The following is a 27,008-nucleotide window of genomic DNA, read 5'->3' on the forward strand; positions in this document are numbered from 1 at the left end:
CTATCCCAAGCTCCAGTTTGACTCATTAATTAATTCCGGAAGTCCGTGACGTAAGTACTTCAGAACTCAGTATCATCTAGGAGTTTATGGACGCATAACACTAAGAAATAAAACCCTACCTTTTACAGATTTTTTTTTAAATTTCAAATAGCCTTTAAGAAATATTTGTAAATGTTATTAATAATGTTACAGAAATGTACCTTAAATCTATGGCCACGTGGTTAGTAACATTGAACTTTCTTTTAGTTCCCGTAGCTTCGGCAGTAGAAGACGAACATTGTCGAAGAGTTCATACTCCAGCAAGACCCGAAATTTTTTTTTCTTTTTTTTTTTTTTAATTGGAGTTGAGACAACCACGCTACTTGAGCCTGTATCTTGAAGTATAAAAATGTGACATAGACTGCCAGATGTGACGAACACGCGGCCAGTTGCGCTATTGGTATAGGGGCATACATATTTTGCGAAAAGATTCCGAAACTTGGTAAGAGTTATAACACTGTAGCATCGACTGTGTTTCGTGATTGGGTGGGTTTCTCTCAGGTACATGTCGATTATCACAACACCAATCACAGTAATTTAGTGCGGAATCAAACGCGTTATGAGTGGCTCGGTCAAACAATGCAATGGTTTCTCCCACAGACGGCCGCCAATCACAAGGGAGAAACCGCTTTTGCGGATATACCTAGTTGCGGTCTAATAGGCGTTCATATTTTATCGCGAAAAATGCCTGCCCCTAGCTATTGGAGTTCCGGCGTGATCTCGAGTCGTGAGCAGGTTTGATCATATTTAGACCAATTTTTCTGTTTTTGTGCCATCGTGTTGTGAAGCTCTGAGCCAAGATCATTGGAGGCGGCGATGTGAACTGACTCTGGTGGGTTCGTGGCAATGCTCTCGGATCGACACTGCGCGAGTAGACATGGCCGGCATTTCCACGGACTTCATGCGCGTTAATTTATTCATAACTAGAGACCCGGAATATTCGCGGGTTCATTTCGTGTTATATATACCTTAGTGCTGCTTCTGTCATTGGTTCACTGTTAATCTGGAGGACTGAGGGCCAATTAGAGACCCTCACTCATAGAAGTGTCGAATCACAGGCCACCCAGTCGAGACGACTCACAAGTCAGCAGCCCATGAACATTTGGCATTTGCCCGAGTGTGTAGAGGATATTGGAGTCTATCCTGGAGGTCATTGAACCCGCGAATTTTCCGGGTCTCTATTCATAACCAAATACAATATACCTATATAACTATAATACACGTATCAAAACTTTTTTACTTTTAAAATCCAAACAACTTGTATTGCAAACAATCTCTATTCATAACCAAATACAGTATGTAACTATAATGCACGCATCAAAACCTTTTTTTACTTTTAAAATCCAAACAACTTAAGAGGCCGTGTCAGTAAATGTTTATTTCCAATATTCTGCTCTAGAAGTTCTCTCTTTTAACAGTGAGATTTAGTGGCTTTTTCAACCGAAGGAACTGTAGCCGCAGCGCGTGATAAAGCTACTATACCCTTATCACAGGATTAGTGGGAAGGTTGACAGCTCGAGTTTACTCGACGAAAAATGTATCTGGTTCCTCGACAATCTGAGAGGATGACAATCTGACCGGCGGCTCACTAGGAAATTGCAGATGCAGGGATTCAGAATCAAGAAACCTCACTTTAACAAATGTAGTATGAGTCGTATCTAAAACTAAAACTAAAAATTTTAATACTTTAAACGTATCGGAATACAATTAATCTTCAAACATGTGGTAATTATTCTTTATCTGGATGTAATAGTCCGTGAAAAATAATGTTAGTTGACATTAAAAAGTATACGAAATTCATCATGTAACGTTTTAAAAGGATAATAACATAAATGCATATGCTTAGATATTGCATATGCATCACACACAATCTAAATACAATCTCACTTAAGTCAGACTACCTAATTTTTTACAATGCACCATCATACAGTTTAACAGAGGTAGGTGAACCTCTTATCGACGTTGTTTCAAAGAATTTAAATTTACAAATATTACTATTTATCTTAATACGATATGTAGCCTACCTTTATGAATACGAACATACAAAAAAAAATATTGAATTTATCACATTACACAAGACTAAAACACTAACAAAACTTAATTTTATACATTGCTGTAGCATATTAGAAGACGAAATAACTCACAAGACTAACATTAAGAGGGCTGCATTACAAATTTACTTTACAGAGAAGAAAATATCCTTTCAGGATATTTCATTACCTCATTGATTACATAATACTGCCGTTGATGTGATCGTAGATATAAAGTATTTAAAAAATATATTCCATTATGTTTATGTAAATATTTTGAAAACGTTATTGCTTAAAGATGCTCATTATTTAAATAATAACGAATCTTTTACTTTTATGTACTGAACAAACAAAATACTTATAAGTTAATAAGAATAAGCTTAGTTGAGTAACATCATCAATTTGTATTGAATTCAATGTACATATCGAAAATCATGTACAATGAATGCAACAGATTGAATTCAATAAATATTTGATCTTGTGAAACGGCCATAATATTGATGTAGATTAGGGACCGGAAAAATTCGCGGTTTCGACGGCCTTCAGGATAGACTGCACATTCCCCTGTACACTCGGGCAAATAACGGCAGTTCATTTGCTGCTGACTTGTTAGTCGTCTCAGCTTGTTTGTCTGTGATTCGATCCTTCTTTGGTTGGTGTTTTATAATTGGTTGAGATTCGTCCAGATGAACAGTAAGCCAATAGCAAAATCATCTAAAAGGTATATGTATTTGACTTCTAGCCTATCGCCGAATGAATCCGCGAATTTTTCCGGTCTCTATTAATTATAGATGCTCACATGCATCGTGAGAGTCCGTATAAAGCCTATTACAATTCTATAAGTATACATTAAAATGCTTTTAAAATATACATGTGTAATATAATTAAAACTTGTTTAAGTAAGATCATCACAAAAAAAATGAAAATCCTTCAACAGTAAGTGATGTTTTATAAGATTTTAACAAAACACATCTTACAATAAGAGAATACTAATCATACCACATAATTCAACACAAAATATACATTCCAGTAGGCGCTACGTAAAAAAAACTTCTATTTTTATGCTGATTACTCTGCATTGTTTTATATATATATCATTATTTCTAACTTTTAATATTCTCTACACATTAACTGAAATTACTTATTTACAGAGTCTTAGCTAATGTTGGTCTGTACCACATACAGTTCGTACGATATCTCTACGCAAAACACATACAGTTCATTATTAGTAATATCAATTATATTTCATGAACATAATGAAATTAGTATAGGCCCTAGGTTGTTCACTGTTAATTGAGTACTTCTGAAGTATTTTCATTGTGAGTTAACATACATACCAAATGCCATTCTTCCAGTAAAGTTACAAAGAAGACAACAAGATAATATAAATATGTATGTAGTACCATATTTTAAACTCCTATTAAATGAATAATAACTCAATCTCTATTCTGGACTATTAAGTAATAATTTTTATTACTGTTATTTATAACTTAAATAAAATGACAACTAACAAATTAGTAAAAAATAGAATTACGTGCGATATAGTGTGACATTTGTACTTGGACGGTAAACGAATATAATAAAATGTCTATGAAAATGTTAACTTTACTCATTATTATGGAAAGAAACAAAATGGGCAGATAAGCATATTCTACGCTGACATTTAAAAATGCTCAATTCAAAATGAACATTCCCTAGCAAGAAAATTTATTTTATATCACCACAAAAAATCAAACTGCGGCATCATTTTCCCGATGACAAACAAAAAAGTTGTATGGTCGCGAATAATACATTCGTATAGCGTCACATCAGCGGAATATTCCCTTGGCATAAATGTGTGAAGTCTGTGGCACTTATGGAGAAGTAAACCTTCGCTCGAACACAAAAACAAATGAACGAACAGCTTTTTTTTTTTATGATAAGATGTGCAATCGGAGACCCCTGGGGTGGTTGAAGAGTGTCAGGTCCGTCGCCAGACCAGATAGTAAAAGCTCAGGGGCTGAGGATAGAAAAGGCATATCTCCAAATTATTAAGTATAAATGTTGTCATGTAATTGTTTAAGACTTGATTACACCCAGGTTTATAAACCCATCATGATCATGAAGACACTGATCGGAAGGTAATGTGCAATACATTTCAATGGCGTTTTCAGTTTTTGCTAAATAATTATAAATATAAGCAAAATTTCAATGTATCTGGACAAATCAAAATATTGATAATATTATTTTCATCACAGAAATAATATATGATATGATAACTAAATTTGAAAAAAGCGGTTATGTTAAATGTATTGTATACTTTCAGTAGGCAAAATTTCCGGCCCCTACCTCTTATAGACTTTGAGAAAAACTGCCTTTTAAAATAACATTGATATAGATAGGAGCGCAAATTTGTGACACGGCCTCTTAAGTTTTTTTTATGTCATTGGCTTTATGAACCACACTTGCCTTTTCACGAAAAGAAAATAATTAAAGAAGATTTCTGTGAATACATTGACGTTTAAAAAACTACGGAGAAATCGTACAAATGTTTTTACCAGCACTCTTCCGTAATTTCATCAATTTTTTTTCTGGCAGTGTAACGGATACGAAGTACTTACAAAGCTTGTGGTTTTTATTGCAGTCGCCATCGGGCATATCGTTTATCACTCACTGCTTTGACTATCTGCGTGAATCTGAACCCCGGGGCGATTGCGGGTGGACTTGCGCAACCAGTGTCTGGACTTGCGCAACTCGTCCTGACGAACCAAAACTTTCGGTCACATTTGTGGAACAACCGTGCCAGATTATCCCCCTTTGGTCAACATCCTGCCTCAGCAAAATGTTTTCGCAATGATCCGTCTCTGCAACTAGACGAAGCTATGTCGACAATGCTGAACAACTCTATGCGTGTCACAACCACAGACACTTTCCATTAAAGCGCTCGTTTTAACACGATCTAAAGCAGGGTTTTTGTGACTATTCGTTTTAGCGCCTGCTGTATCAAGCCATTATATGCAGAAATTTGTTTCTATTAATGGGGTAATGCGTTGCACGGGACGAGATCTCCAATATTACTAGGTGCACGTATTTTTTTTTTCCTGAAAACAAATATCTGCTCGCTCTTTATACTACAATAACCAATAAGTTATGCCCGTGCTAGCGATTGTTTCCTTGTGATTGGCGGCCGTCTGCAAGAAAGGCCATTGCCCTATTTGGCCCGGGCCATTCGGAACGCGTTTGCCTTACGCACTGAATGGCTGTGATTGGTGTGCTGAAAGTAGACATGTGCCTGAAATAAACCCAGCCAACCACGAAACACAGACGATGCTACGAAATTTAACTCACAGCTGGTCTAGATATCTTTTCGCGAAAAATACTTGACCCTAAATATCACAGATGATTCCAATATTGGCATGCTTATTCTTATCACCACCTAGATCTGAACCCTCCTGGGTAAGCTAGGGGTTGTAGATTTATTAAAATGTACATTGTCCATACGTCAAGATTCAAGTTCAAACTTTATTATGTATTTGGTTTCCATAAGTGCCTTCATTATTCTAGCTTTATGCAGTAAAATCCCAGATTTCGGATAATTATTTGTATTTATTAAATTGCATTTTTTAGTTTATCTTCATTTAGTAAATAGGCTTGTGTTCCCACGTATACAATTGCTTCTCACTACACTCGCGCAATTCTCGACTTTGTCTTCATTTTCTATCTTATCTATGTGTCGGTTACGTTCAAACCTGGTAGTTTTGAATCCTACTTATTCTATCTTATTTTGTGCTTCACCTAGATCTTTTTACATTTCATCGTCCGTCATAATTCAGTGTTGTAATGGGTTCCTAGCCACTGGGTACCGACCTGGTGCTCATGAGCTTGGGTCGTCCCGTGATGCTGGGATCGAACCCGTGACCCTCGCCATATGAGCGTGACACGTTAGGCCCGTTCCGTAGAAACGTAAAAACGGGAAACGGATCACGCAACCGCGTGTTAACGTTTCACTATCCGTCTGCATGGAAACGTAGCAAATGGTCACCATTGAGTTAGACTTCCACGGTTACGAAAAATTAATTATTAATTTGTAAATAAACTTCGAGGTGCGAGATACATAGCACGGTCGGAATTTACTTATATATATAGGGCAGGCATTTTTCGTGAATAAATAAGAACGCCTACTAGACTGCAACAAGGTATACGCGCACCAGCGGTTTCTTCCTTGTGATTGGCGGCCGTCTGCGAGAGAAGTAGTTGCCTTATTTGGCTGAGCCACTCAGGACGCATTTGGTTCCGCAATGAATCACTGTGATTGGTGTTTTTAACAATCGTCATGCAACTGATTGAAACTCACCCAATCACGAAACACAGACGATGCTACAGTGTTTTAACTTTCAGCTAGTCTCGGAATCTTTTCGCGAAATATGCATGGCCCTACGTTATATATGCTGTAATTAAATAAGCCACAAAGTGATGCTAGACCACTAAATATCCTTGTACTTGAAACAAATTGTAACGTATTTAAAACGTAAACAGCAATGGCTACCGCTGCGGACAAGTGCTCGGCTTCTCTTGGTCGCACGGAATAACGCCAACGGAAGACTTGCGCAATAACCGAGCTGATCCTTACGGGTCCGCATGCTTGCCATCGAATATACTCCGTTCTTTGAGATCCGCCCTTGCTCACATGCCATTTGCAGAAAGGGCCTTAGAGATCACGACCGCCGCTTATGCAGAAATTGGAACGCGGAGGACAGTGGCAAGGAGAGAGATGGAAGCCGTCATTTTAAGGTTTTTTTTTTGTTCAAAACGAAAACCTCTCTTCGATCTCACAGCGCTATAAACCTTTTGGCAGACACGACACGAATTTGAAAATTCCCACAACGGACAAAATAGCGCGCAGTGATAGAAACTCAAACGGTTCGGAATAATTGTGAAGTGCCGATCGTCATTACCGTAATCACACACTCCCGCGCGGGCACCCGCCACCCGCACGCGCTAATTAATTAATTCCCGCGGCGTTAACAGGACTGCCAACATTGCGAGACCACGCGCGTGCCGTCCACAATCGCCCGGCAAATGTTCCGTCGCTGGTCTGGACCTGAACTGCATTTGCGTTCGTTCTTCGTGGGCTTGCTTGCTTGTCTCGATCGTCTTTTGTTATTTTGCAAGCTGTTCGAAAATAACATAATTTTATGCCAACGTAATAATATTCAGGTTTATTTTAAGCTTGATTTGAAACGTTTTGTTGAATTCGATGAAGACTAAAAAAACTTAACTAAAAACGGACACACAAAAGTACTTCAAATTATGAAAATATTCTTGTTCATAAATTGGTCATGAGGTCGATTTAGAGCCTAAAATGGCTTATTCAACAAACTGTGATCAACAACAAAAATTGTCACATCTTTCAAATGTAGTTTTTCTTCCTGCACAACTGATGTTATAGATAAGATTTTCTAAATGTAACGTCGATGAAAATTTCTAACGTGTTATTAATATGGAGACCTTATTAGCCTGCTAAACGCTTAGAATTGTTGTTTGATTGCTTTTTGAACTTTTTGATAAATGGGAGGTATGGAATAGAAGTTCGGCTCCTCTAAGGGGATTATAGCCTAAATTATTTTTTATATTATTGCCTGATTTTGCACATTATAGTAAGTTTAATTTATAACATAACCATATTAAATTGTTTATTAAAAAATGTATGCTAAATAGGTCATTATTCAATATTTTTTAATGAAATTAAAGGCGTATATTTATGCCACTTCTAGCATGTACTGAAAGCTTGACATGTGGTATATAGTTTTGGATTAACCGTACGTAAGTAGCCTTTGTCGTAACACTTTTTATTTTTAGTATATTACTTATATATAGTTTATTATATGTATATATGTATATATAGTATATTACTTAAATCATTAAAAATTAGGTTTTTCCAAAACCATAGAAACCTGTGTTTTCAGGGATTTTTAAAAGAATGCTGCATAAAACAAAACTGTATACCACATGATTTCATGCTTTTTAGTAAATGCGTATGCCTGACATAAAAAAGTTCTATTTAGTTTTAAAAAACTGTAAATAAGGACTTGTTTTGCAAAAAAAAACTTCAGTAAACAATAAAATATAGATACATTATGAATTCATTTAAAATCATGTGCAAAAACACGTAATCTTAGAAACAAAATAATTTGAAGATCCTGCCGCTTTAACCGTGAAACAGGGATGATAAGCGAGTTTTAGGAACTGTGCTTTAAGAAGACGTATTGAATATTGAAAGGTTCTCCTCCTGCTGCACGCATGTGCGGGGAGACTATTGTGCCTGTTGGCCGCACGCGGGAAGCCCTTTGGGCCGCAGATCCTGCCCCGCCGCCCTTGGCTGCGCGCGTCGCACGCTGCACGTCTGTACGGCTCGCCGCGCCTCTGTGCTGAGCTTGTGGTCCAGTGGGCGCGGAACCCTGCCGGCACCGCCGCCATTGTCCGTGGCAGCTCCGGGCGACCGCATCCCCGAGCTGTCCGGGAACCACAAACTGCTTAGAACTGTCATCAGTTAGAACGATCCCAACTTAGAAACACGCAGCTTAGAAACACACAATGCCGAATCACACAACTTAGAAACGTCTTAACTTAGAATTGTCATATGTTAGAACAATAACAACTTTAAAACACGTAACTTAGAAACACACAACTTAGAAACGTCTGAACTCAGAACTTTCATAAGTTAGAACGATCGTAACTTAGAAACACAACTTAGTCACGTCTTAACTTAGAACTGCCATAAGTTAGAACGATCGTAACTTAGAAACGTCTGAACTTAGAACTGCCATAAGTTAGAACGATCGTAACTTAGAAAAACACAACTTAGTCACGTCTTAACTTAGAACTGCCATAAGTTAGAACGATCCCAACTTAGAAACACACAAAGCAAAACCACACAACGCAGAACTACACAACGCAGAACCACACATCTTAGAACTATCATAACTTAGAAAGGCACAACTTAGAACGGGCATAACTTAGAAGTAGAATATTCTATCTTGTGTGTTTCTAAGTTGAGACAGCGCCCCGAGGTGTCCGACCCTGCCTTGCCCGGGCCCGCACCTCGAGCCGGCTGCCCAACTGCCCGGCAGGAGGTCGCGCGCACAAGACTTGACCGCCGTGTTTTACAACCCACGTAGGAGAAACAGGTCGTGCCCGTGGAAGAGATATCTGCTGCTGACGCATGGCGCAGAGTAGAGTAGCACTGTTCATATTTATCAACCATACTGTGGCGAGAAATTGTCGAGATATTTTCAATGCTCAGGTGTAATTCCTGCTTTAAATTCCTACTTGTAAGTCACTTGCGGTTTTAATGGTTAACTATAAAAAAACCATTTATTTATATGTTGAAAAAAAAATGTGCTCGCAATTTTCTGGTCAGATGTCACGTGATAATCATTTGGTAGTTAATGCAGTTACTTTCTAACGCTGCCGACAGAAGATACATCGCGAAATTTCATTGGCTGAAATTAACAGTAAGAGTTCAATTGTGAACCGATTACGCACAGGTCGTGTGCACAGACGTGCGCATTGCCTGCTATGCACTCGCATGTTTTTTTTTTTTTTTAATTGGGACCAACATCTGAAAGACTGGAAACTCAACGATGTTTTTCTATCTCGCATAAATCCCCCACTACACTGCCATCTATGAAGCTAAAAAAGAAGTAACGTGATCGAAAGTGCATGACGATAGAATATAATGAAAAAATCGATTGTAAACTTTTTTTTAAAAAAGCTCGAACGGAGGCACTAGAGAACTGTCAGTCCCGTATAGTAGAGTATTTATAATAATAAACGGCGCAAGTCATATTTATTTCCAGAAAGCTCTATACAATTTCAGAACGCTGAAGGTTTATTGGTTTCATGCAGTTCTTATTTACATTATGGACTATATTATACCTGCTAATTTAATTTAATTCAATTATAAAAATCGATCAGGATTTAATAAATTACCGTAAAAAGTACATTTAATAAACAATAATATTAAATAGTAATTTTTTACTGCTATTTTATTATTTCATGCTTTTAATTCCGTCCTAAGCTTTTTTATTATTATTTAATTATGAGTATTAACACTTTCTATCAATTTGTAAAAACAAGCTAGCTATAGTAGCGCTATCTATCGTGTCGATTTGAAACACTGCTTGGTTATTTGAGTTGCCATCCGCAGGCTGGGATCACAATAGCGCGACAGCTTTATAACCAATCACGTTCAATAATCTATGACATCAGCGCGTTAAAATGGCGGACGCGATAGACTTCCTGTTGTAAATATTTGCATGTAAAAATTTTGTTTTGAAAAGATGGTGCATTGGTGATCATATCATTGTTGTATTTTTAATGTTCTGTTCATTATAATATTTTTTTTTTTTGTAAAATACCACAAATTGTTTACGCACATTGGTTTTTACAATTGACGTTTAAATAATAATTAAATAATTTTATCTCAAACATATCGATTTTTAAAAAAATCCGGCAAGCATTTTGCTTGGTGCGTTTGTATATACAAACAGTCGATTATTTTTTGTTTGTCGCAGTACTTATGTTCTCAATAACATGATATTTTTAGTGCATCGCCAACTTCGCATTGCGCCGTCGGCTGTTGTGACGCCAGCATTATTGTGTACACACGGTTCTCGCCGGAAAAATATATTTAAAAAAAAACTGTTAAATACTAAACGTTTATTGCCATTTACGACAGCCATCATTGCTTGCAGGTTGTTTTTTTAATCGGTGCATGTTTAAGACAAATATGTAGGGGCAGGCATTTTTCGCGAAAAGATCGGAATACCCATTAGACTGCAACAAGGTATACACACAACAACGGTTTCTTCCTTGTGATTGGCGGCCGTCTGAGAGAAGAGCCGTTGCCCTTATTTTACCGAGCCACTCAGGACGCGTTTGCTTACGCACTGAACTACTGTGATTGGTGTTGTGACAGTAGATACATAACTGAAAGAAACATGCCCAATCACGAAACGCTGACGATACTACAGTTTTTAGAATTTCAAGTAGTTCCGAAATCTTTTCGCGAAAAATGCATGCCCCTACAAATATGTTTAATTGATATTTGACATGCAGCTGGAAAAATCACCTTGCGTGAACATTTTTGAGAGATTTCACAAATAAATGTAGCAAACGGAACCTTTAAAAACTAAACACGAAAAATAAATGTGGTTAGTACCCACGCACCAGTTTAACCATATTTCGAAAGCAAAATTCTGTCGTTTATATCAGTAATGTCGTGTCCGCCATTTTGTTTTTCCGCGGATGTGTCGAACGTCATTGGTTAGAAATCTCCCCGTAGCCGCCGTCGCACTATTGTGTTTCCAGCGTTAGTGTAGCGGTTGTGTTTTTGAATGATTCTTGCATCGGGGAAGATGATTAAAAATATTTTTTATGGACATACGCCTTTTATTGAATAATAGTATGATATAGAGAAACCACAAAAACGGACAGGGAAGATGACTGCACATAACACACTGAAAAACGATCAAGAATCTGCCGATGTCAAATGTTGAATGAATGGACAGCACAGATAATTCAGTGGAAGGAATTATTCGCCGATTAATGATAATGATTTGAAGCACGATTAATGATTACGCAGTCAATAATGTGTTGGGTCAAATTGATCAAATGTAGTGGTTTTATGTTACAGAATGACAGCGTTGTTTGTATAGAATTGATGGAAAGGCTAACAGGGCACTCGTGTGTGGAGAATTTTTGGCCAATCGACATGTAGTGTGTTTCGATACGTGTTGTTATGAAACATATTTATGTTATTTTGCAAAATTAATCAATAAGACAGGGAAAAAAATATGTTTGGCTGGCCAGGGAAAACTCGGGGGAAATTATTGGTGTAAGGAACCTTGGTGGAATAAGAACATTCCCCCCATGTTTTCTTCAAGTGATGGAAGTGTCACTCGCCTTGCTGGGAGGTGTTCCCGGCGCTACCGCCAGCGAGCGCCACCAGCCATAGCCGGTCGCCGGACATGCGTTCCTCTCTTTCCCCCCCGCGCGAGCGGTTCTTTTTTGTACTATTCTTTTGGACCTCTCTCTCTCTCCGTCTCTATCCCTCTGCTCGAGTCCGTGCTCCACGGTCGCATTTTTCGTCCATCTCTTCGCCTGCGCCCGTGTGTGTAGGCTGATGGCGGTGGCATCGATTTTTTGAGTCCGGGGCTAATCTGAGGCGTGCAGCCCTCCACCCACCCTTCCCCCCACCCGTAGTCCTTCTCTTCTCATCACCCCCTCTCCTCTTTCTCTCTTTCACCGTCTCCCAACCCACTCCCCGGTACGTCGGTCTGCTGTCAGCCTGTCCCCCTCTACCCGGAGAGGGAGTAAACAGTTTCAACCTACAAAACACTCCTTTTTTTTTTACCTCTCGCCCGGCCTCTGGCATCGCCCCGTCTCTTTCCCTCTCTCTTCCGCTCTGCCCCTCTTCCCCTGCACACTCCTGGGCGTCGAGAGGAGCTCCGCCATCAACTACTCTCTTCCGATGCCGCGCTCCGTGTCTCTGCCCGACATCCAAGTTAGGGCGCGCTGGCCCTGGGTTCGAACCTCCGTGCTTCGCTTCAAGTACGTCTCTGTCCAGTTCTTACAGGCAGTGTTGCCAGATTGTAAATGTCAATGTCTCGTACCAAGGAGCGGAAATTCTCGTACGACACACAAAAAAAATCTCGTACACAATGGTATTGTAAAAGCAAAAGTTTAAATGTGTTTCTACAATATTTTTATATACTTGACATTTGAGTTACAAGCCTAACACAAAAATTTTCCTGCCATTCACTTTTTTTTAATTTTTTTTCTCGTAAAAAATATCCAGTTTTTTTTTATTTTCGTTAATTTAACATACAAAAATACTCTAAATTGTGAGTTAGGGGTTGTGCATTTAACATTATTTTGACTCTGGGTCATTTCCTGTGCTAGACAAATAGAGGTTGGCACCTGCTAATAAAAAAAAACGCTATATTTTAGTCGGCGTAGCCTGTGTTGCCAGCCAAAAAAAAAAGTCAACGATGTCGGGCAGGAACTTAACTTAATGGTATTAAGTTACAAAAGAAATGTTATACACTTGTTTTGACAAAACGATACAATAAAACTAATATATCTTACTGGAATCCGGGTAAAAAAAAAACAACATTGATAGTGATCTTCAAAATTCTCGTACAAAAGCGTACGAGATCCAACTTTACCTCGTACAACGTACACAGGTTCTAAATTCTCGTACAAATACGAGAATTCTCGTACGTCTGGCTACACTGCTTACAGAATCAGTCCGGCTCCCAGTTACGAACTGACAGTTTGGATCGAATTGAGGCCCTCTGCACACGCGATCAGTCCAGTTGCTCAGTTCGGAACGAACTGCCCGAACCGACAATTCGGACTGAAGTGGAACCTCCCCACGCACGCTCATAATTGGTGTTGCTGTTTGCAGTTGGATGTATAGTTTCATCGCAGACTGCGGGAGAAATTTTTGCATGCTGCAGTTGCAGCTGCACTTTTAGTTAGCCAAAAAAAAAGGGGGGGGGGATACCAAAGCGTATAAACAAAGATGTCTGCCACTAAACTCAGTCGATGGACTGATTGTTTGGACTGGCGAGACGCTGTTTCACGCACACTGCAGTTCGGACTGATAGTTCTCGAGCCCACAGTGTGATTTGAGGGAAAGCCATCAGTTCCGACGGTTTATATTTGTCAACCATATTGTGGCGAGGAAATTGTCGAGATATTTCAATGCACGGGGAATTTTTTATGAACTTGCTGTTAAAAATGCTTAGCTTGTATCTCTAACCCATTAACTCAGTGATACAATGGGTATTATTATTGCATTTGGGTTCAGTCTTTGCTGTCACACTGTCAAACTTTCGCTTCCAACACTTTCCAATAAAAATTGTCAAATGATGTCACAGGGTTATGACATCACCTAATACGTCACTAGCGAAGCCACGTTTGTTTGACAAATTGCATGACTTAAGCTCCCTTCAAATATTCTGCATATGTAGCAGGTTCTAAAATATGCTGGAAATTGGACGGAATCAGCCAATCATAATCGTGCCTAGCGAAAACGGAAATGGCGTCCGAGTCTGTCGCAACGAATCTTTAAAATGGCAGAGAACACACGGGCGAATAAAGAGATTATAAAAATTAAATAACTACAATAATTAATATGAATGTCGTATGCGAAATTAATTTACATATTAAAAGCAAATTATGTGTCTGTAACTTGTAAAAATAATTGAACTGTGATGCATTATTTAATTTCAAAATGAAATTAAAATAGAAATGTTTGAGATAGCTCAGGCCCAAATTAAACTTTGACATTGTGACCAGTGGCGTAGCGTGGGTGGGGCGGAGGGGGCGGCCCGCCCCGGGCGGCAGCCCGCGGGGGCGGGTCGCCGGTGAAGCGGGTTGAGATCTGATCTATGATTCATTCATTACATGTGTCAGACACACTATAATGTTCCATTTTTATCTAAAATTTTGCGCACCAACTATTTTTTAATATTTATTTAAAAGAAAAACTGCGAAATCACTGACAGAGCTCTTTATAACGTTTGTTTGTTTACATAGGAACGGCAACATCGCATCGCGCCGCGCCCCCGGCGCGCGCGAGCCGAGTTGAGCGGCACTCCTCATTATGTTAATTACTCATACAAAATATTTTGTTTCACGCGTCGGCCCGTGTCGATGCCTCTCTTTCGCACTCATTGAATTTAGTACTACGCATTGTACTGTAAAGTTTGACCTTAACCCAGGGCAAACCAAACAACTTCCGCAAACCGGGACACAGTAAAACTCATATATTTCCCCGTACCGCGAGCGCAGGTAAACCCAAAAAAATATTAAAACCCAAACTAATAGCAGGCTTAAAAAATACTAATAAGGTTGCGAACAGTGAGAGGAGGCAGCAAGTTAAAAAGACACAAAATTTATATGACATTTAATATATATATATATCATAAAATCGTTTCATCACAAATCGGTGCATCGATCATAAAATACATAACCTATTACTACTTATAAAAAATAGCTATATAATAATACTAAAAAAATACTTTAACAATTCCCCCGAAAAATTATAATTTGATCATATACTTCGGAGCTCCGAAAATTAAATATAATTACCAAAAAGGCATTAAAAATATATAAGAACATAACTCCGCTAGACTATCAAACTTGACTATATTGTCGATTGAACAAGAATTGGCTGCTAATATTGATTTTGACAAAGTTATTTCTGACTTCGCTGCTCATAAGGCCCGTAGAATCCGCTTGTAAAACCGCTCATCCTATTTTAACTTCAATAAAAGGTACCTCATTGTATGTGAAATTTAATTTTAATCAAGCACCTATAGAATGGGGGCGGCAAAATGGGTTTCCCGCCCCAGGCGCCGAGATGGCACGCTACGCCACTGATTGTGACATGATTTAAAACATATTTAAGGTTATCTGTCCAACTTTATTTGATGTAGGACATTGGAAGCTATTTTTCTTCCAATATTAAACCTCCAAGTGTATACGCAAATGTGGTTGGAAACAAGAGTTTGACGGGGCCTTTAGTTGTGACACTGGTGTGTTTGTGTATGTTTTGGTATTTTAAGGCTGAATTCCGTTTGTGACTATGCCTCGGAGTGTGACGTGTGAAACAACACTTTTTTGCTCTGCTTCCAGGTTTTTTGTTACCGTGTGAACAAAACAGTTTTGTTATGACATTGAAGAATCTTTAATTACGTTGTGATTTAGCAGCGTTAGGAAGTAGCGCGAAAATTGATAGTGGTTGTTTTGTATAGAAATACATATCATCATCATCATCTTCATCATCATCATCATCATCATCGTCAACTGCTTCCAGCCTCTGGCCGGGTCAGTTAAATACTTACATCTTCCTCTGTCCCTCCACCATTCCTCATCCTTCACTTTATTCCAGTCTCCTCCTCCTGCACTCCATTAACTATCTACACTTCCCATCTCCTCCTTGATCTTCCTTGGGGTCTTACATCATGTGTGCTTCAACTCCATCATTTTCTTATGCAGCCTCTCTTTTCCCATTCTCTAGACATGGCCACGCCATTTCATTCTTGCTTTTTCAGTTATCTCATTCAAGTCCTGTATGACTCCTGCTCTTGCTTTCACCATCTCATTCCTGATTAATTTAATTTATTATAAAATACCACAAAAGAGCCAGGCAAATCGGTTTGTGATTTTTGCTGTACACGTTGTACAGGTTATGTGCAAATACGAATAAAACGTCTTTAAGGTGGGATTTCAGGGGTCATGTTGATTTTTTTTTTTTTTTTTTTTCATTTTCTAGTTATTTCTGATAGTTAAGGACTTCATCCATAAATTTAACACCATACCTCTCTTATTAAATTTGTTGTTCTGTCACCAATATTTTCAACGGATGTTTACTAAGTGTGATCCAATTGCTGTAAATAGTCGCACAAGATAATAAATACAAACACTTTTGTTACAACCGTCGTATAACACTTATTTATGTCAGAACAACATATGCGACAGAGGTATAGTGTTGAATTTCCAGAGACAGCCCTTAACTAATAGAAATGACGAGAAAATGGAAAGGGGGGGGGGAAACTCAGTGTTTCGTATAAGAGAGGCTCCTGCAGGGCCGGCGCGTCCGTACAGGCGAACCAGGCGACCGCCCAGGGCGCCAAGTAGCTGGGGGCGGCGCAGCACGACACATAACAGCTCATATAATATGTTTAACGATTATTGAAACTAGATGAAAATGGATTTTTGTAACACTTTGTAATGTTTATATTGATATAAGTAATTATTTAAAGTCCACGGTGACCTGTTTATGATTTGTAATAAGTTAAAAAGTAAAAAAAAAAAAATCACAAGCCTGCTTACATTTGATTGTTGACAAAATCTTAGGCTTACGTGATGTATAATGAGGCAAGGAAAAATTTTTTTTGGGGTGTCCGGCGTGGTGGGGGGGGGGGGGGGGGGGGGGGGAAGGAATTAAGGTTTTTCGCCGGGGGAGCTGAATTGTTGCCCGTTGGATGGGCACCTTCAGCATTTTTCTGCCAATGGTTTGTTTGTACAGTGACTGGAAGGGCAGCCCATCCAATTTCTGAAAACATGTTTCTTTAAGTGTTTAAATAATACGGAAAACTTGCCCCTTGGAAGGGCAGCCCATCAGAATTTTTCGTACAGTAGTGTTTTTGAAAGGTTGTCTGAATTGTTGCCCCTTGGATAGGCAGCCCATCAGGATTTTTCTGACAGTGGTGTTTTTGAAAGGGTGTCTGAATTGTTGCCCCTTGGATGGGCAGCCCATCAGGATTTTTCTGACAGTGGTTAGTTTAGGTTAGGTTAGATTAGGTTAGGTTAGGTCACTTTACAAACTAACCACTGTCAGAAAAATCCTGAAGGGCTGCCCATCCAAGGGGTAACAATTCAGACACCCTTTCAAAAACACCACTGTCAGAAAAAACCAAATGGGCTGCCCATCCAAGGGGCAAGTTTTCAGGATTATTTAAACTCTTAAATGAGTGTGTTTTCAGAAATTGGATGGGCTGCCCTTCCAGTCTCTGTACAAATAAACCACTGTCAGAAAAATCCTGAAGGGCTGCCCTTCCAATGTGCAACAATTCAGACGCCCCTTTTCGCCTAGGGCGCCAATTTACATTGCACCGGCCCTGGGCTCCAGATGACCATAAACTATGTATGGAGAGAATATCGGGATGCACTGGAGGCCGAAGTGTGCGGGGGACAAGTGGCGACGACTTCGCCAGCGCGCCGCGATGTCATTGCACGCCGCGGCCGAGCTAGTCGCGTGCGGCATGCGAGCATACGAGCATGCGAGCATGCGAGCATGTGGGCTCGTGTCGCAACGGTGTAGTCGCTATCGAGGCGGGGAGGGGCGCGTTGCCTCTACCTGCCCATCCAGTTTGGCTGTCACATACGTCGTGAAGCAGAAGGGTGTGTGTGAGTGAATGTGTGTGTGTGTGAGTGATTGTGTGTGTGTGAGAGATTGTGTGTGTATGTGGGTGTAATTGTTAGATACCGGAAAAACTCGCGGATTCATTTCGCGATAGGCTAAAATACAAATAGTTATACCTCAGTGCTGCCTCTGCTATATTGGCTCACAATTCACCTGGATGACTGGGCCAATGAGAAAAAACTCATCTAAAGCAGCATCAAATCACAGACTGCTACGCTGGAACGTCTCACAAGACAGCAGCCAATGAGTGGGTGACATTTGAATGAGTACGTAGAACTATGGAGTTCATGCTAGAGGTCATCCCGCGAATTTTTCAGGTCCCTATGATTGTGTGTGTGGATGTGTGATAGTGTGTGTGTGTGTGGTTTTAATGTCGTTAAAAGGTTTGGTCTCACATGCCATCTTGGTCGTTTCAATTTTCTTGTCATTACTATTATTTGAAGGCTTTTTCTGTAAATTTACATCACGTTAACGCTCTTCGCTTTTATGCTTGGTCTCGGATTTTCTTACCAATTTTTTTTCTTCCTTAATTTACGTTATGAGTTTTTTTTTTAGGGTGTTTTCACAATTTTCGGTATTTTACCGCAAATGGTGCGAAAAGGATGTTAGTGGGTTTGTAATAATATATCCTATCTACGAAGCAAATCAAGCAGGTGATAAGAAACTGAACGAAAATAAAGAACATAAGTTTTATAGTATTGTTTTATCAGGAAAAAAATCATATCTCAAACAAATCAATCCTCTGGCCCGTGGGGGGGGGGGGGGGGGTTGTGTGTTTGCAAGAAACCTTTGAATATATATATATATATATATATATATATATATATATATACACACACACAGTATATATATTCAAAGCAAGAAACTGAGCACGGATGATTTTATAAGTTACGTTGTGTTTTTTTTTCCGTGTCTTTCAACCAGCCAGTAATTTAAATCATAAATTAACGCGTGGTTGAAAACCCACGTGTCATCATTATTAATTAAACGTAATGACATCAACTAACAGCGATTCAAATGCCTATTGATTTAAATTATATTAAGTATGATCAACTGTCGATAGTCAATGCACATGGTCTAAATCAATAATATGCTGTATCAAAGTTTGATCAAATTACAGACTGGTAGTGCTGGTTCATAGCATTTATGCCATATGCTAACATTGCAGACTCTATACGCAGAAATTATTTTGTTTGTTTGACATGTAACGCGTGGTCGAAATGTGTTTCTATACGTATTTTTAATGTAATGTATTTGTTAATTTTTAAATTTTATTAATGGGACAGGGGAAAAAAGGTCTGATTGGACAGGGATAAGAGGGTACAAGGAAATTGTCTGGAGTAAGCATATGGGAACCGTGAATATAGGTCTTGGTAATGAGGATCACAGGCTTTTTGACCATTGTCTGTGGTTTGTCTTGTGGGTTCTAGCCACGGCAGAAGTGCATAGTTCGACAGAGTTTCAGTCGACATGGTTAGGAGACTGTTACCCTGATGATGGCGACTGCACTATCGACCGAAACGGCGGTGAAATCTTACTTTTCACGTGGCAGGAAAAAACAAAAAGACCACCAGCCAAGAAATCCCCCGTGATACATGACATCTTGGGTGCAGTCAATTCAAACGATAACGTTACAACGGCAAGGCATACGTATTTGTAGTTTTACATTCAGTGAATTAATTCAACCTATTTTTTGGTTATTTAAAGTATGTCGGGTGCGTTAGAAATAAATAATGATTTTGTGATGACCAACTTTTGTTAGTTGTTTGGTGTGAAAAAAAATATTTTTTGTACCAAAATACGTAGCTACGTTATGCAATTTTGTGATAGAATGAAAATGTCAGATAAATGCGACGTCACACAAATACGATGTTTTCCGAACGTATAGTGTCACAATGCAACTACAGACGAGAGGTTATCGTGGGTTATTTTTCGGCAGTTACGTCACTAGTGGAAGGTCTGTTATTAGTATTTAACTTGGCTTTCGACGACGCTTCGCACGTGTTATTACGTGTTATTACTGGCATGCACTGCTCTCTGTGGAATAGTCTTCTTGTGTCTTGTCATGTTCAAGCTTGTGTGTACGAGTCCTAGCATTGAACCTCGGACGAACTGAAGAAGTGGCGACAATCGATAGGAAGATGCTGGAAAGAGCGGATCTGAACTTTCGCGCCGCTAATTGCTTCATGCTAAGAGCAAGATAGTCGGGAATTTATCTGATGTCACCTCTCGGACATAAAATGTCATTGACGTAGCAATATTTCGGTACGCGTATGCTTTAATAAACGAGTTCTGGTCATTCCAAATCAATCGGACTTCTCTGACGTATTCTTTATGAGTTCCTCTGGTTCAACTGAACTAACAAAATTACTATCGTTGAGCCATTGCAGAACCTGGTTCCATTGGCGTATTCAGCTCAAAACTTATTTTTTTCTTGTTTATGGGTGAGAAGTGTCTGTAGTCCTATTTAATAAACAAAAACAAAAAGAAGTGCATCATTTATTAAAAAAAAAAATAAAAAAATATTGAACATTAGTTTGTGAAGATTTGTTACGAAGTGTCTGACTACAGCTCCTTGATCGTTATTTTTATTTCTGTATGTGTGGGTGTTTTATATATATTTAACACTTCGAAGGGGGGACAGATGATCCCTCCACCATTCATTCTTCCCCCCTTCCCCCGTTTATCTTGTACGTAAGATGACGGTAAATATCCATTGCCGCGAAAATACAAAAATACAAAAATAAAGTCGTATGAAACAACTGGATGTGTAGCGCTTGGGCTATTGCAGAATCGCCGAGTAGAAGAAATAAAACCGTCTGTTTTAGTTTTAAAAATAAACCAATAGGGAGGGGTGTGTGTACGAGGGGGATCTTGCTGCGACCATTCCCCAGTGATGTACATGCTAGTTGTCATCAGTGTCGCCACCCCTCCTCTCCCGTGCCCGCTTTGGAACTCCTTCCCCCCCCCCCCCCTCACCCCCTTCAACCTCGGAGCCGTGTAATCCCTCGGCAAATTACTGATGGATGCGCGAGTTGGAGAGTTCTTGCTCTTGAAAGTATCGGGAGCCGCGCGCAGTTTTGAAATATGGTCGCTGTCGCCGTCTCCCTTCCTCACTCCCACCTCGTGTTCTCGCTCTGGCCGCACGTATTGATTTCCTGTCGCGTTTTTTCCCCCTCCTCCCCGGGTGCCACCTCATCCCCTCGCTTTGTTTTCGCGGTGGCGCGACACTTGAGGGGGTCGCGCCCCTCCCCCTCCCCACTATTCCTCCCCACCCCCCCCCTCTCACCAGTCGCTGAGAGTTCCGGCCTCGATTCCTGCGCGCGGCGCTGTATTTCCCCCGATCCCCCGACCCCCTTCCTCCCTTCCTCCCGTTCCAACTCACCTCCTGTAGCCTGGTACCGGGAGCTATTACTGCTAGCTGGGTCTATTTGTAGCTGTTGGCTTCATTTTTTACAAACGCTCTTTATTTCACGAAGATGATGCCACATTAAAACATACAAGATGTCAAAATGTTACGTCGTACTTTTTTGTATCATTAAAATAATGTAATTTTTTTTATAACGGCACAAGCCACGTTCTACTCGGAATAAAAAATATAGATCTGAAAAATATTTTCTGTGTAAAAAGAGGTTGTTATCGACACAGAAACGTAATACAATTTTCAAACCATTCGGTCTAAATGCTTTGTTACGAATTGCGTTGAATTTTTACGAATGTTAAAAGTCTAAAGTTCGATCATTTAAGAAAAATGGAGTTTCGAGAAACAAATAGCATTTCGGTGTTAAATCGAGTATTAACTTGTATTTCGATGTTATTTCGGTTTTATCTCAATCCACCTTATTTTTTGGTCCTTAATTATAAAAGTCTGTTTCCTTTTAGTGTGTTTCAACGGTTCCCGTGTATGAGGGAGAGAGGCGCCGCTCCTACTTGGATTACCACAGAGGGAAGGGCACTGCCTAGATGGAGCCTTCCCCGGACCCCCACCCCCCACCACCCACCCCTCACCTTGGCTTCCCGGCGCGCCGAGCCGTCTGGCCTGCCTCGTTGCCTCGCTCGCCTCTAGTTTCCTCGTAACATTATGTAATAAATATATATGGTCTTGTAATGCAACTCTTGTAAAGAACATTCTTTAATATGCACATTGAAATGTTTAATGTTTGAGTATTTACACGAGTGTGTGCAAGTGTGGTTGAAAATTGAAGTGTGTGCTAGAAAAAAGATTTGGGCTTAACGTACGCAATTAATTTAGAAATTGTAACGTGTACGTTGCAGTGAGATAAGTTGTTTGTGTACCTAATTGGCTTTGCGTGTTTCAAACGGAGACAGTCTGAAACCAACCAGGATGTTTCTTTTGTTCCAGACGGAGATAGCCAAAAGACTGAATGCCATTATCGCCCAGGTTCTGCCGTTCCTAGCTCAAGAGGTAAGAGCGTCTTGAAGTCGTTCATTGCACTGACGGCCCTGTTGCGGTTTGTAAACCAATCTCGTGTCAATTGTTCTTTGACAATTCATTAACGTTCCCAGAATTTCCTAACTCTCGCATATTGAATCAAAATCATAAAAATTAGTAATATTTTCTCATTAACTTGTAAACACCCGCACTTATTCAAACTACTGTGAAACCAATATCAAAAGAGGTTTGCTCGCAAAAGATGATAAAGCAGTTAGTTATGTTTGTAACGAAATGAAAGTCGTTTATTTAATGAAAATAAAAGGACAGCTGGTTATTCCAACGATTTACCGAAGAAATAAGCTATGATAGAATAAACTCGTTTATCTCAAAATAAATGCATTATTGTTGGGGTATGGAAGCTGCTATATTTTTATTCTTCAGTTTTCTTGTGTTTGTCACTTTCTATTTAACGAATTATCACCCTTTCTTTTTCTCTCATTTTATCTGTTTTGAAAGTGTTATTTTTGTGGAACATCCATAAACATCACGAATTCAAGAATGCATAATATTGCAGTGCTGCCAAAATGCGAGTCTCCGCGAAGTCTGTGTCTGATAGTTTTGATTTAGAATTTATTAGTTTATTTTAATGTACAACATCTTAAACCACATGCGATATATGCATATCAATCGTCACGTTCACTTAGTTCGAAATAAAACCTTAGTAATATTAGTTAGTTCTGATGTTTCGCCTCGACTTCAACAAAGTAAGTTAAGACATAAGTTTTGTTTCGTTTTGTTTCGACAAATTAAGTTTAAAAGAAATCAAAAATTAATCAATACAATCTGGCTTTGTACCAGGTCGATCTTTGAAACATTGCTGTTTCAGAATGCATCTTTTGTGTTCTGTATGGTGACTCCTTTTGACTCTTTTGAAGTTACACACAAAAAAAAGTTTCTGTACTTTTACAAAACATTCCTTTGGAAACCAGTTGCCAATAAATAGTTTTTAATACTACAAGAAAGATATTGTAACTTTGTACAAGACATGGCTATGGTTATTTTTGCATACGTATTAAGAAATACTTTTTTGGAGATAATACTGATTATTTCTCACTAAAATTGTTGCATCGTTATTAATGTATCATTCAAACATGATTTTTTTTTCAAATCATGGTAATGATAATCGAACTTTCAACAATTTGACTTCATTTGACACAGCATTAATGCCCGGGTAAGATACCGAACCCAGTATTACTGTTAATATTTTGTAGTGATACAGTTTTCACGTAAGTGTGTATGTATGTATATATATATATATATATATATATATATATATATATATATACACACACCCGGGCATTAATGCTGTGTCAAATGAAGTCAAATTGTTGAAAGTTCGATTATCATTACCATGATTTATTTATATATATAGTATATATATACTATATATATTATATATACAACACAATTTTACATGAATATTTCTGTGTCATCTACAAAAAAATATTCCAGTGTAATGTCTAACGTCTCGTCGACAAAGGAGGCATCGTATGCGGTAACACAACCACGCAGCCCAGGGACACAGGGCGTACAGCATTTATTCGGTGGGACCTCGGGGAACCATGGAGAACTGAGATCAGGATGGCTGGGCCGGGGTTGAACCAGGGTCCCTCTCGAGTGCGAGTCAGGTGCCTTTCACCTTGCCACTTCTCTGATGATTGGCGGCAGCGTGTTCCGAAACATCAACATCCAGAATCTTTCAGATTTCATTTTTTTTTTGTGGAAGGTGGTTAGGGTGTCAAATAATGCCAAAAAAAAAAAAAGCAATGGTAATTAATAATAGTTAAGGGCATCAGGAACAATTGAGGAGGTTGCTGCAATAAGGGCCTGTGAGACCATGGGCCCTTTTTGGGGAGAATACAAAAATGAATTCTACATATATTGATCTCTGTGGTCACCAAATATTATCCAGAAATTTTAAGTGAAGATGTTTTGAGCCCTTTTTGAAGAGAACCATTTTAGTTGTTGAAATTTTCAGATAAATAGATTACCTACTATATTTATGTGTTTGAGTATTTAAAATGAATGAAAGTATGTTAAGTGAACGAAGAACTATTCTGAATTTAATGAAAAAAGGAGCTAAACATAAGTGTGTTGACCACCAATAAAACTTTGCTCCTTGATATCTTAGAACATTGTTTTGGAGCATGGGCCCTTATTGCTGCAACCTCCTCAATTACATACGACAAAAAATAAAAGGTGATTCAAATCCAAGCCTTCGGTTTTTCTATAAATAATGGTAACAGAACACGAGCAAGAGCTGTTATATTGATAAATCGTTGGCCCACACGTGCGCGTGGTTAACTCGCCAGATGACTTCATCCTCATTGTCATCACAGTATCTGCGAGCACTGTGCAGTGTCGAAGAGTAGATTGCTTGACGGTTTTTACTCCAGCAAATGCTGGGACCATCTTGCTCCATCGTGTCTCACTGGAACGGGATATAGATAGGCACTCTTTCACCCGGGGCATAAATTGTGATTAATCACTTTATACCACACTTCCCCACCCCTCATTCAGGCATAATTTGTTTTGAATGCTGCGCAAACATATTAGAAAACGAGCAATAAAGATCTCTTTCGAGTGCAACGAGTTAAATAAAAATTATGGTAGATATTTGTATTCGTCTTCGCCTTTTGGGACTTTTTTTTGTCCATCCTACGCCTGAGGCATGATGCTCTAGATCCGTCCCTGGTGTCACTGTGATAGCATAATTGTCAATGCGGAGTCGATCGCCAACTCTTGAATGCCGCACGGAGGGTGTGCTTGCTATGCCGTGGTGGTGTGTGATGTTGTAGCACCAGCAGTCGGTGGCGACGGCGGTGGAAAGAGCCAAGCAGGTCACCATGACCGAGTTGAACGCCATCATCGGGGTGAGTGTGTGCTCGGCCGCCAAGCTCTGGACCCTCTCTGGAACAGTCTCGTGTCCGTCCTCTTCTGCGTTCGAGATGTGTTCCAGCTTCAGTTTGGTTCGGTCTCGTGTTCTCAGTCACTGACTTGCGGGTGATCTCTGTTGCGGTGAACTTTTTACCGACCGATGTCACACAGATGCTGCAGACGTCCTGCAGTGACGTACGACCGACATGGTGTATCCAGTGTGTGCACGATTTTACTTGTGATATGCAAGACATAGGTTTTTTGTGTTCTATTTTTCAGCAAATATTCTTAGCCAAAATCTCAAACAAATGTTCGACACTCACGAAGCTTTTTGTAAGAAAGTTAAATTTACTGACATTAATATATGTGTTGCATATGGTTTTTTAAAAATTAACTTTTTTTTTGCAATTTAAATTGATTTTTGTTCAGATCAGCTGGTCAAATAAATACGAACAACCTGATTTTTATTTTCCTACTCAAATAATGTTTTCTGTTAGTAGAAAAGAAAATTGTTCACATTTAACAAAATGTAGCACTAAAACAACCATTGACATGAAGAGCATGCTATACCTATTAATGGTTGCAGAAGTAAATTCATTCGCGTCTTATGATTGGGCACCCGGAACCCCGTACAGGCGATGTTCCCTGCGAACGTTGCCGTGAGCCGATGGGTTTCTTCGGGGTACTCCAGCTTTATCCACTCACGCATTCCGTCAATGCTCCATTCTCATGTCACCATCCCTCGTCGTTTCTAACGAGCCCAATGTTTTTGAGATGTTTGGACTAATACATTCTCGTGCTGGGGGATTTTACATATTGGATAACTACAACTAAGTCATGGCATCGGTGGGTTAAACTTCTTGTGTTTCATTTAACCTGCAAATTTAAATTAGCTCTTCTGTTTTTTTCCGAAATCATAGTAGTATTTGTATTTATTTGCTCGGGCTTACCACTCGACAGATGCCCATTGCCTTTAATGCATTAAATATAAATGCAGTGTAGGCATGAAAACACTTATAAAACACATCATGCAGATGGAATTTGTTTCATTGCATCGAGGTGACACTTGATAATTGACCAGGCGATTCCGTCTGTTCTGTTTCTGCAAGCATTACAAGTCCTCGGTAGTGCGAATAGTGACAAGATGTTTGTGAGCAGTTTATTTGAGGTCTTCCGTTGGCAATTTGCCACTGCTATTGTAGCCATTCATCGCTCAACTTGTATTGTACCCACATTGCGAGAATTTTAAAATGGACACTCAGCTTTTGAGAATCATAGCCTTTTTTGATATTGGAATGACTTCATGGATCACAAAATCAGTTGAAGCGGTGCTCGTTGTCTGTTGACAAGGCCTTTTCCCGGTAGGGCTTGATTGTGGCGGTGATAGCATAGGAGGTGACGCGGACTGGACTGTGTTGCTAACACCGTGTCGTGTTGTGTGTTTGCAGCAGCAGCAACAGCAAGGACTGCAGCAGCTGCTGGTGAGTCTCCTGCCGCCTGCTTTCCCAGTCATTATGTGCAGCAATCAGTTGCTGCTTCCGAGACTTTCGTATTTCAAGACCAAACATTTTAACAGGCGGATTATCGTCTTCCGCCTACGGCCGGCCCTAACATTGCTTCTCGA

The 27,008-nt window shown here is 39.5% G+C and overlaps 1 protein-coding gene across 1 annotated transcript in view; it reads left to right on the forward strand.

The window, feature by feature from the left end:
• LOC134534942 (protein groucho) overlaps positions 1-27,008 on the forward strand; it is a 166,103-nt gene that overhangs the window by 97,349 nt on the left and 41,746 nt on the right. The window contains exons 5-7 of the mRNA XM_063373681.1: positions 22,415-22,477; positions 25,306-25,380; positions 26,833-26,865. Coding sequence (XP_063229751.1) covers positions 22,415-22,477; positions 25,306-25,380; positions 26,833-26,865 — 171 coding nt within the window. The remainder of the gene's footprint in view (positions 1-22,414; positions 22,478-25,305; positions 25,381-26,832; positions 26,866-27,008) is intronic.

Source organism: Bacillus rossius, chromosome 8 (genome assembly GCF_032445375.1).
Source record: "Bacillus rossius redtenbacheri isolate Brsri chromosome 8, Brsri_v3, whole genome shotgun sequence".
In the NCBI taxonomy this organism is placed as follows: Eukaryota; Metazoa; Arthropoda; class Insecta; order Phasmatodea; family Bacillidae; genus Bacillus; species Bacillus rossius.